This window comes from Pelodiscus sinensis, chromosome 4 (genome assembly GCF_049634645.1).
Source record: "Pelodiscus sinensis isolate JC-2024 chromosome 4, ASM4963464v1, whole genome shotgun sequence".
Taxonomy (NCBI): domain Eukaryota; kingdom Metazoa; phylum Chordata; order Testudines; family Trionychidae; genus Pelodiscus; species Pelodiscus sinensis.
In genome coordinates this window covers 29883127-29893004 of record NC_134714.1, presented here as the reverse complement: position 1 = coordinate 29893004, position 9878 = coordinate 29883127, and the positions used below count along the sequence as shown (strand labels likewise).

Genomic DNA, 9878 nt, shown 5'->3' with positions numbered 1-9878 from the left:
ACTTCTGCCTTCTAGAAGACTCAGTCCTGCACTAATCTTTCATTTACATTTGGAGAAATTGTTTGGTGTGGTTTTTAAATGCCAGCAGTGGTGCTAAGAACTGAACATGGGACCAGAAGCAGAGCTTTAATAGCCTGAGCTAAATTTCTCACTATCAGTTTTAACCTATATAAAGTTATTTTCTATACTTCTAAAATGAGTATCCTACTGTCTATCTTTTCATAGGGTCCCATGCATTCACCACAGAATAGTTCCATTCACTGAAATGGCAACAGATGTCTAGCACTACCTTGAATAATTCCTTTTGATAGTTTCCTAGTTAAACTATCAGGATATTTCTATGCATTGGCTGGTAGAAATCCCAAATAGTCTGGTTGTTTCCACAGTACTTTGTAGAATGTTTCTCTACCTACATTCCTGGACAAGCAAACCATGTCAAGAAGGATACATGGCTCATGCAACCTCTGTCTTCAACTCTGAAAATTCAGTCTTGTTCAACAAGTTTTAATTATTTTCTCTTATAACCTATTGAATAAGAGTTTGATCCATGGTGCTGATAGGTCTGTAATTTTAAAAATATACACTGAAGTTGCCAGGCATAAAGAAATTAGATCTATGCCTCTGTAGGTAGGAGTCTTTGCAAAAGAATGGCTTACAAAAGGAGGAAGCTACAAAAAGGGAAGTCTGATTCAGTGTCAAGCAATCAAGTGGCCTTTCACAGATCAGTCATCACTTCTGTATAATAGGCTGAGCCTTTTTGGATGGGGACAGCATACAGTAATAATTTCAGCAGTTGATGTTCATGGAAGAAAGCAGAATTATCTATCTACTGGATCCAAAACATATCTACACTGGAAATAGCTATGCACAGAAATGCTTGAGCATTAACAATTGAAGCTATTTATTGAATATTTATTTGATCCTAAGAGGGCTAGTGCTGAGATTGTTCAATATTTTTGTCCTTCTACTGTCCACACCACTTCTGACGGGGTTAGACAACAGGATCATAGAAAAAGCAAGGAATTAGTAACTACTTTTTCTAACACCAAGGGAGTTGTCACAGACATTCTTAAAATACAGAGTAGGTAAATCAAAATGAAGATCAAGTTGTCTAAAACATGGCTATTAGATACTCCCTAATGAGTTACTAGGGAGTTCTTGCATTCAAGTTAAATCTAGTAGCTTTTAGCATAGATTCTTTCCTCTAGAAATCGTATAACTTTACAGTTTTAAAATTTTATCATTTGACTTTATATACAGAAAATTTTTAATAGGTGGAAAATTATTGTAAGTTTCCACATTCATAATTATGGAACAAAAGCTTCTTTTCAGTCACATTGTTCATCAGAGAACAGCTCCTATGAAGAATATAATTAAGATCATGGGAATAAAACTACAGGTTTTAAAACTTACAATGGAAAATAGGAACTGCTGTACAAGAGCAAATGAGAGCCATGAAATCCTATATATTTCAAGGTAGTTGGCATAGTAGAGGTTCAAATTTACAAACACCAGAGTTGCAAACTGACCAGTCAACCACACCTCTTACTTGGAACTGGATGTACACAATCAGGCAGCAGCAGTGAAGGGGCTGGGGGAGAAGATACAGTACTGTTAAATGTAAACTTCAAAAAAAAAAAGCAGCATTTTTCTTCTGCATCAGTTTCAGTTGTAAACTTTTGGAAGAACAATTGTTTTATTCAGAGTTGCATCTCCAATTGTGAGATGTTCATAACTCATGGGTTCCAATGTAATACCTAAGTTTTAAAGAAGTCTTAAAAAATAAAGTTGTTTGAGATGCCAGTCAGTACAAGGCTTTTCCCATGCCTATTTCTGGCATACATATTGTAGCTGATTCTTGGGTCTCTCGTCACATCTTTGTTAATCATTGTGTCTGATCTAAAACTTGTAAAAGTGGAGTCTGCCCTTCTCTTAGCCTTAAGAATGTATATTAACTACCAACTCTAGAGTCTGACCTCACTACACATGCATGGTGTAAACTAATGCATGAAAAAAGAATTGTTTTAACTAACACCACATGTTTATCCTTTTAAAGTTTGCGTCAGCTATGGTTCTACTGAAGACCTAGAATGCAAGCTCAGCTCGTGCAAGTGACTGAGTTATTGTCTAAACTAGCAACTTGAGCATCTTATAATTGCTACTGTTTTTTAAGAATGCATTTCTGGAACTTATTTTTTGTGTCTTAAATGCATTGTGAATGAATAACTTTTTTAAACAATAAAACCTTTAAAATTTTTCTGGTTTGGATTTTTGTTAGCTGGGGGAAGAAATCGATTGTAATTCTCACTGAAGTTTGAAATTCAACAGATCAACTTAGTGCATGAATTCTTTCCCCCATATGATCTTGAACTCACCTTTAAGAAGTGAGATAGCACTTAGGTTAGTATTAAATGCATCTATTGTACTCTATCTGTATTCTCCATTCCATTGCATAATGTTACCCACTTTGCTGATGCCACTTCTTAATGTTGGTCTCAAGACTGCGCTTATCCACTAGTCTTCAAATGTAGGCTACTCAGCACTTCCCTGAGTGAATTCATTACATTACAGTAGAATATTTTTCATTATGGACCAACACTTCCTCTCTCCATTATTTACTCTGGATAAGAAGCAATGGCTGTTAGGGCAATAGGTTCTGGCAGCAGCAATGGAGAGGGAATAAACACAAGATCATATTGGACAGATGCTAGGGCAAAGTTAGGAGAGAGTGATAAGACAGCTGTTCAGCCAGGCAGTTACATAGGAGCTCAGCAATGACTCAACTGGGTAAAGGGGAACTGAGGAAGCCTGCAAAAGTGACAAAAGACTACATCAGAGTTACCCAGTGGTTCCAGAAAAGAGGCCCAGAGCATGGATAAAACAGGCAAGGTAGTTGGCAGAAAGGGTATTAGCAACACAGACACAAACAACAAGCCCAGAAAAACATTTGGAGTGGTGAGTTTGGGGGAAAAAGGACAGTTATGTTTGTGCTTAAGTGGTAGTCTTTGGTCCCTTAGCTGAGCTGAACTTAGGGTGGCACCTAGAGATACAAGGACTTAGTTTCAGAGTAAAATTTTTTTAAAATATTCTGACCAACATGCCCAGAAACAAGGTTCTCTTTTTGGATGCTCCTTACAGCAGCACATAGAGTACACATAGTACATCCACCCCTAGCACAGGTAAAAGTAGCAGTTTTGACAATATAGCTCTTCTTAGAGAAGAAAAGACATGCAACTCTGTACCCTACTCAGCTCTCTACAGTCAAGTAGTGCCTTCCCCACATAGCCAGCTATTTTTAGCAGGGTAGCATCCCACAGCTGGGACCTTTCCCTGCTACATATTCTCTACTTTGGCCAATTCCACAGACCTGAGCTCCTACATTATTCAGGAAGCCTCATTCATAACATTGTCTTTATACACCAGAGGGATGGGAAACTTGTAGCCAACAGTATCCGTTCATTTTTGTCTTTGGTTGCTCTGTTTTCAAGGCAGTACAGTTAACCAGCCTCTCTCACTATCTCCAAACTCTGGATTCTTAGTGTAGTGGCCAATTCCCTCCTATCAGATACCCGGAGATATTAAAGGGAACATATCCAGTCACTCAACATTGGTAGGAAAAGGTGGGGTGCAATGCAGGCACATAGTAGCTAGGTATGGAAGAAACCCTCACCTCAGATAGCTGACTACAGTAAACAATTCCACAGCCTCTTGGAAAAATGCAAATTCTTTGTTCGCAACACTGGATTTTATTGCAAACTTGGTGGTATTAACAGGTCAGTTTGGTTCAGGCACCTTACAACTCAAGTAAGCATCCATTTGTACTCTGTTCATATTGCAATGATAACCTTGAAAATCATGAGGGTCAGAAATTTTTTTAAAATGAAAGCTGTAGAATCACATACCAGTATCTCAGCTACATAATATACAGGGTCCTTGTCATACACTACATTGCAGAGTCTGAGCAAAGCATAGTCAACTAACTTGATGGAGATGACATTCCACTCTGATCAAACCAGCATCATCCACTTTCCATGAGAACACAAGGAGCATGTAAGTTATTAAAATCTACATAGCCTCCACTGATAGAATAGTCATGGTCTTAAATGCCATACTATCATAAAGGTATTTAGAATCAGTTAAAATGTATAGTTTGACGTTTTGCCTGGTGCTAATCATCTGCAGCATCAGATGAGTTCACTGTTGCTCTTCTCTTGTCCCAGGTTTTCACTGAATAAAGTTACTACCTTGCAACCATATCATAAAAGATTAGGGTTGGAAGAGACCTCACAAGGTCCTTTAAGCCAACCTCCTGCTCAAAGTGACCAACTTCAACTATATCATTCCAGCCAGGGCCTTGTCAAACCTGTCCTTAAAAAACACTAAAGATTAAGATATTGCCACCTCTCTAGGCAACCCATTCCAGTGCTTCAGCACCCTGCTAGTGAAATATCTAACCTAGACCTCTTTCACTGCATCTTGAGACCATTGCTACTTCTCATGTTTAGGGATTAAGCAAATAGTCAACAACCTGATAAGACTAGTCTTATCAGTTAATCTAGTTGACTACTTCCATCCCCACCTCGCTGCCTCTGTGTCAGAAGCAGCAAGGGGTGGTGGTGGTGGGGGAGGAGGGCGGGGAAGAGAAGCAGGAACTAGTGCTGTGGGGAGCTGGTGCTGTGGGAAGCCTGTTTAAAAACCACATACCCCCCTCTCCGCACTGCTGCCTCTGTTAGAGGCAGCAGCAGGAGGGGGGAGAGCAGGGGAGGCTGCTATGACAGCCTCCCCTGCTCCTTCTCAGCAGCTTCTGTTTTTTAGACTGGCTCCTGCCTGGCATCCAAGGAGCAAGGCCAGAGCACCCTGGCTGCTGCCCCCGACCCTCCCCCAACTACAGAGTCCACTATTTTATTACCCAATAGCTACCCATCCCTACTCATGACATCTGCCACCACTGAGAATAGCCTGGCTCTCACTTCAGGTAGCTGAAGGTTGCTATCAAACCGCCTCTCACTCTTCTGCAGACTAAAGCAAGTTACCTCAGTCTCTGCAAATAAGTCATGTGCGCCAGTTCCCTCATCATTTTCATTGCACTCTGCTGGATTCTCTCCAATTTGTCCAAATCCCCGTTCTGTGGTGGGGGAGGAGGGCCCAAAACTGGACACAGTACTCCAGATGTGGTCTCACTAGTACCAAACAGAGGAAATAATCACTTCTCTTTATCTGCTGGCAATGCTCCAACTCATGCAGCCCTATGCCATTAGCCTCCTTGGCAATAAGGGCATACTATTGACTCATAGCCAGCTCATCTATTGTAACCCCCAGGTCCTTTTCCTGCAAAACTTATATGTGATGTGAAACAATTACATTTCACACACATCCAACAGAAAGGGAGGGAGTGTGATAGCAGGGATAGTTATGTTCATGAATGACCACAGGGGTGGGGTGGAGGGAAGGCAGCAAGAGCCCCAGGGAGCACAGCCTTAGCCTATTGGTCCCCTGCCTGGAGCAGGGCATGTGATTTTTCCATCCTAAATACAGGATGCCACACTTGTTCTTATTGAACCTCATTAGATTTCTTTGGGACCAATCCTCGAATTTGTCTAGGTCACTGAACTATACTCCTATCCTTGAATAAATATATCCAATATAACTGTTATATAGAACTTGAACATCTTTATGTACTGTCATTAACACCATTTATCATCCCCTTCTAAAATAAAAACGTCTGTATCACTTTTCCTTTGTCGTGAAAAAATAGCATTCTGCACACGTTCCATTGCCCCAGCACACCCAAACCCTGACCTTGCTTTAACTTATGATAAGACAAAGCTGCTTACCAAATTTGGTGGTTTAGCTCTTATTTTGGAGGCGTTCTTGAACAAACGGACTCACAGATGGACAGATGCACAAACTCTCTAAAATATATAGCAGACTGTATCACCAACCACCAACTGGGTTAGGACCCCTTTGTGCTGGGCCTAGCACAAACATGTACAAGACAGTCCGTTCCAAAAGGATTTATAATCTAAAGGCAAGCTTCTTTGTGCATGCAGACCACTGGATCTGCAAAGCATCCATTTTAATGGAATAAAGAACATCATGAGCAGCGCTCCACTTGCACAGCTGCCTGCACAACATTTTGTTAGTGAAAAAAAAAACAAGCTGGTGGAATAAAATGGGAGATCGAGATGGGGTAATAATGACAGCTTGTTTTAACACAGACTGACTGCATGCATTCTTCATATATTTAATAGAGGTTAGACCTATCTGGTCCAGCAGCTTCAGGATCTGATCTGACACATTCTGTTGTCCTGGACTGGTCAGAGGTGGTTCCTTGCTACCAGCTCCTTAGACCACTTTCCCTCTATGCTGCCGGCCCCAGCTGCGCCCCCTGCCTGGCTGCTATGGCTCCAGGAGCCTGGACTACCCCAGTTCCTACCCTGCTCCCAGGGCTGCTGCGACTGCCACGTCCCCAGCCCTGCGTGGTCCCTGCTGCACTACCAGGGCTCTGCACCAGTCCCAGCCCCGCCAGCCTTCTTGCTGCTGGAGTTCCTAGTCAGCACTCCCTGGTCCAAGAATACTGGAGGTCAAACCAGTATAAGCCAAAGAAGAGCAGTGATCACAGTATTCACTAGCCATTGCAGCATGGCAGTATAAAAACAAAACAAAAAAAACACAGATTAAAGCTTTTCTGTCAAACAGAATACACCAGCCACCATGAAAAAAAAGCAAATAAAGAAAACTCTACTTATGCAGTGTCTCTATAACCCCAAAAAGGAAGACACATAGACCTTGATACTCCCAATTTGTTTTTAAAACACTAATGATAGGTGGCAAAGCAAACCCCTTAGCCAGATAGGATGTGTCACTAATTACTGCGCTTTGTTCTAGTTAGAGTGAAGTAATGAATGGTTTATACGGGGAATCCTATAAATGCAGTTTATTCACATCTCACAAAATGGCTAACACAAAACTAGTTATTAGTTGATAACATGCATCTGATCTGAGTAAGTCGCAAATCTGACGATGCTTACCATACTTAATGCCTATATACAAATAAAGGTAAATTTTTATACAACACTACTAAGAACTACAAAGATTTTTAACTCTATTCATCCTTACAATGTAGTTATGAAGTTATGTTTAAGATAGAGAAATCCGTGTTGGTGTTACATAACTGACAATGCTCCTGACAATTTCTTGCATGTTTTGGTTTAATTTCATGTTTTAGAAGCCATATAAAATTATGGCATATTATATATTTATTTGAATGATAGTGATACCCAAAGCCCCACTGTTCTGTTTTCAAATAACTTTACAAGACATATGCATAGGTATGTGTTAAACACAAATACTTCTGAGACCCAACACCATAAACAGATCTTTTATCCTCTAGACTTCTTGTAAAGCTAAACAGCTACAGGTATAACCTCCCTTGTTCGACACACTTGGGACCTGAGTGGTCCCAAAACACAGAGTTTTCTGGAGTTAAAGCTCCCTACCCAGCTATAGGCTCTGCTCCCAGCCAGGGCTGCGTTCCCTGCCGCTTCCTCTAGCCCTTCACCATGCCAACTGTGACCGGGGCTGCATTCCCCACCATGCCAGCCCCAGACAGGGGCCGGCCCCACCATCTCCAACCCTGGCTGAGGCTGAACCCCCCACAGCGCCATCCAGGGCTGTGAGCCCAGATTCTGACCCCGCTGATTCCAGCCTTGGCCCATGCTCTTCACCGCCAGCTGTGGCCGGGGTTGCGTTCCTTGCTGCCAGCCAGCCCTGTTGCCTCCAGCCCCAGGTGGGGCTGTGACCCCCCCACTGTGCCAGCCCCAGGTGGGTCTGCACTCCTTGCCATCAGCCCTGGCCAGGACTGTGCTTCCTACAGCTCCAGCCCAGCTGGGAATGCACTCCCCAATGACAGCACAGCCCAGGCTGCACTTCTGACCATGGTCAGCCAGGGCTCTCTAGTCTGGCAATATTCACGATCCTGCTGGACCACAGATGTTGCCAGACCACAAGTCCCAGACTTTTGAAGGTTCAACCTGTAGTTCCTTGCCAATATATTTAAGCAAGTGTGGAATACTCCAGTTAATTTATACAGTCTCCTATCAATAACACCCTTATAAGAAATTATTAGTTCCTATTTTGTAGTTTAATATTTCAGCAATAGTAACTTGTGTGTTTTTTAAAAATTGAGTAAATTACCATTTAAGAGTGTCAAAAAAAACACACAGGGAACCTAGAAGTAGTGTAAAATAACAGATCTAAACTACTCATGACTTTAGTAAAGAGATAAATACAAACAATGTGGCCACTAAGGTTTGTGGGTTTGAATCTTTTTAAAGATCCCTCTCGACAGTGGCAATCCACATTTTCTTCCCCTCAAACATTTAAGAATTTCTCTCCATATAAAAGAGTCTACTACGCAACACCTCATTCTCTTTTTTGTCCAAGTATTTTATTCGTATTGTTAAGTATCAGAAAAGTAAAAAGGCATTTCCCTTCTAAAACATAACCAAAAGAAACAAATGTAGTTGTCTAGTTTCCAAAAATAGTTGTTTTTTCTAGAGATATAACTATGCAATATGTACATTGACAAGTGAAGTCTTCTTTACAAATTTAAATAGTTTTTAAGGCAACAGTTAAGAACACTGAATTTTTGTCCGTTTTAAAGGCGGTCCATCCACACGTGTTTTGACATCAGTGCTATTTTCTTCATCTTCCTCCTCCTCCTCTTCCTCCCCAACATCACCTTTTAAAAATTACAGTACAGATTAATAAAAAAATTCTTAAAAATCCATTTACCAAGGAAGAAAAAACCAGAATGGGTTACAAGACAGAGAGAGGCACCTGGAAAGTGTTTATCTAGATTAGCTGTGGTTGAAGTATAAATGATTTACAGTCCCACAGGAAACAAAAAAGTTATTTATGAAACTTCCATATTCTCTGTTTATCTGCTTCTCAATGCCATTTTGTTGTGTGGACGTCAGTGCAGAATGTGTGTAGGGTACAGACAAAAGTTCAAACACACCGCTTTAACTATTGGCAAAGGGGACCGCAAGTCTCAATGTTATGTTGCTATTTCCTCGAGCACAGGGCTGGTGATAGCTCCGACCCTCTAGAAATGACTCTTGTGGAAAAGGTTCAATAGTTTCGCTGGTTTTTCTATTGTTGGAACAGAATAATCTAGTTGATTCTCCAGCCTTCTGCGCCCTCGCATGTAGCAAGGGGGGGGGGGGAGGAGAGCCGGTGCAAGCCCCTGACCCGTGGGCAGAAAACCCGAGGTCTGAGTCAAAAGAGGGCGCCGCGCAGTTACACACCCTGCCTCGGACACACGCGTCTCCCCGGGCAGCCCCCGGAGAGTGGAGCCGGCTCCCTCACGAACACTAGGCTCCCCTCGCACCCGGCGCTCGGAGCCACCCAGCCCCGCCACTGACTCCAGGCGCCGCTCGCGCGTCACTCACCCTGCGGCCCCGCTCCGGTGTCCGCCCCCGCGAGCCGTCCGCTCTCCTGCTCCACTAGGGGCGCGAGCAGCGCCGTGACCTGCTCCTGTAGCTGGGAAAGGCCGCGCAGCAGCCCCCGGAGCTCCCCGCCGGCGCCGGCCTCAGGCTGGCAGCGCACGCAAAGCGGCCGCTTCTGCCCGTCGCGCCCGGTCAGCTCCGCCCGCAGCTCCATGCCCGCAACCCGGCCTAAGGGGCGGAGAGCGGCAGCGGAGCCGACCAATCGGAATCCATCCTATCGGCCCTAACCCGGAAGCCCTCAGGACGCACCCGCCCACGAGGAAACGATCCCTTCAAACTCACCCCCCCACACCCGCCAAGAACCTCATCGAATCGCGCGCCATCAAATTCTCGCGGGGTTGTCACGTGTGACGTGTCTGCCCCCGA

At 43.3% G+C, this 9878-nt stretch overlaps 1 protein-coding gene across 1 annotated transcript; it reads right to left on the bottom strand.

Annotated features, from left to right (window-relative positions):
- Positions 1-8427: 8427 nt before the first annotated feature.
- Positions 8428-9809, bottom strand: GON7 (GON7 subunit of KEOPS complex). The gene is made up of 2 exons (XM_006133666.4): positions 9456-9809; positions 8428-8743 (listed from the first exon to the last, which is right to left on the bottom strand). The coding sequence occupies exons 1-2, from the start codon at positions 9664-9666 to the stop codon at positions 8634-8636; spliced, it is 321 nt and encodes a 106-aa protein (XP_006133728.2). The 5' UTR covers positions 9667-9809; the 3' UTR covers positions 8428-8633.
- Positions 9810-9878: the final 69 nt, after the last annotated feature.

Excerpts from the sequence above, each read along its gene's own strand:
- GON7 (XM_006133666.4), bottom strand. The coding sequence starts at position 9,666 with ATGGAGCTGCGGGCGGAGCTGACCGGGCGCGACGGGCAGAAGCGGCCG. Across the intron at positions 8,744-9,455 it reads CACCGGAGCGGGGCCGCAGG|GTGATGTTGGGGAGGAAGAG; the intron begins GTGAGTGACGCG and ends AATTTTTAAAAG.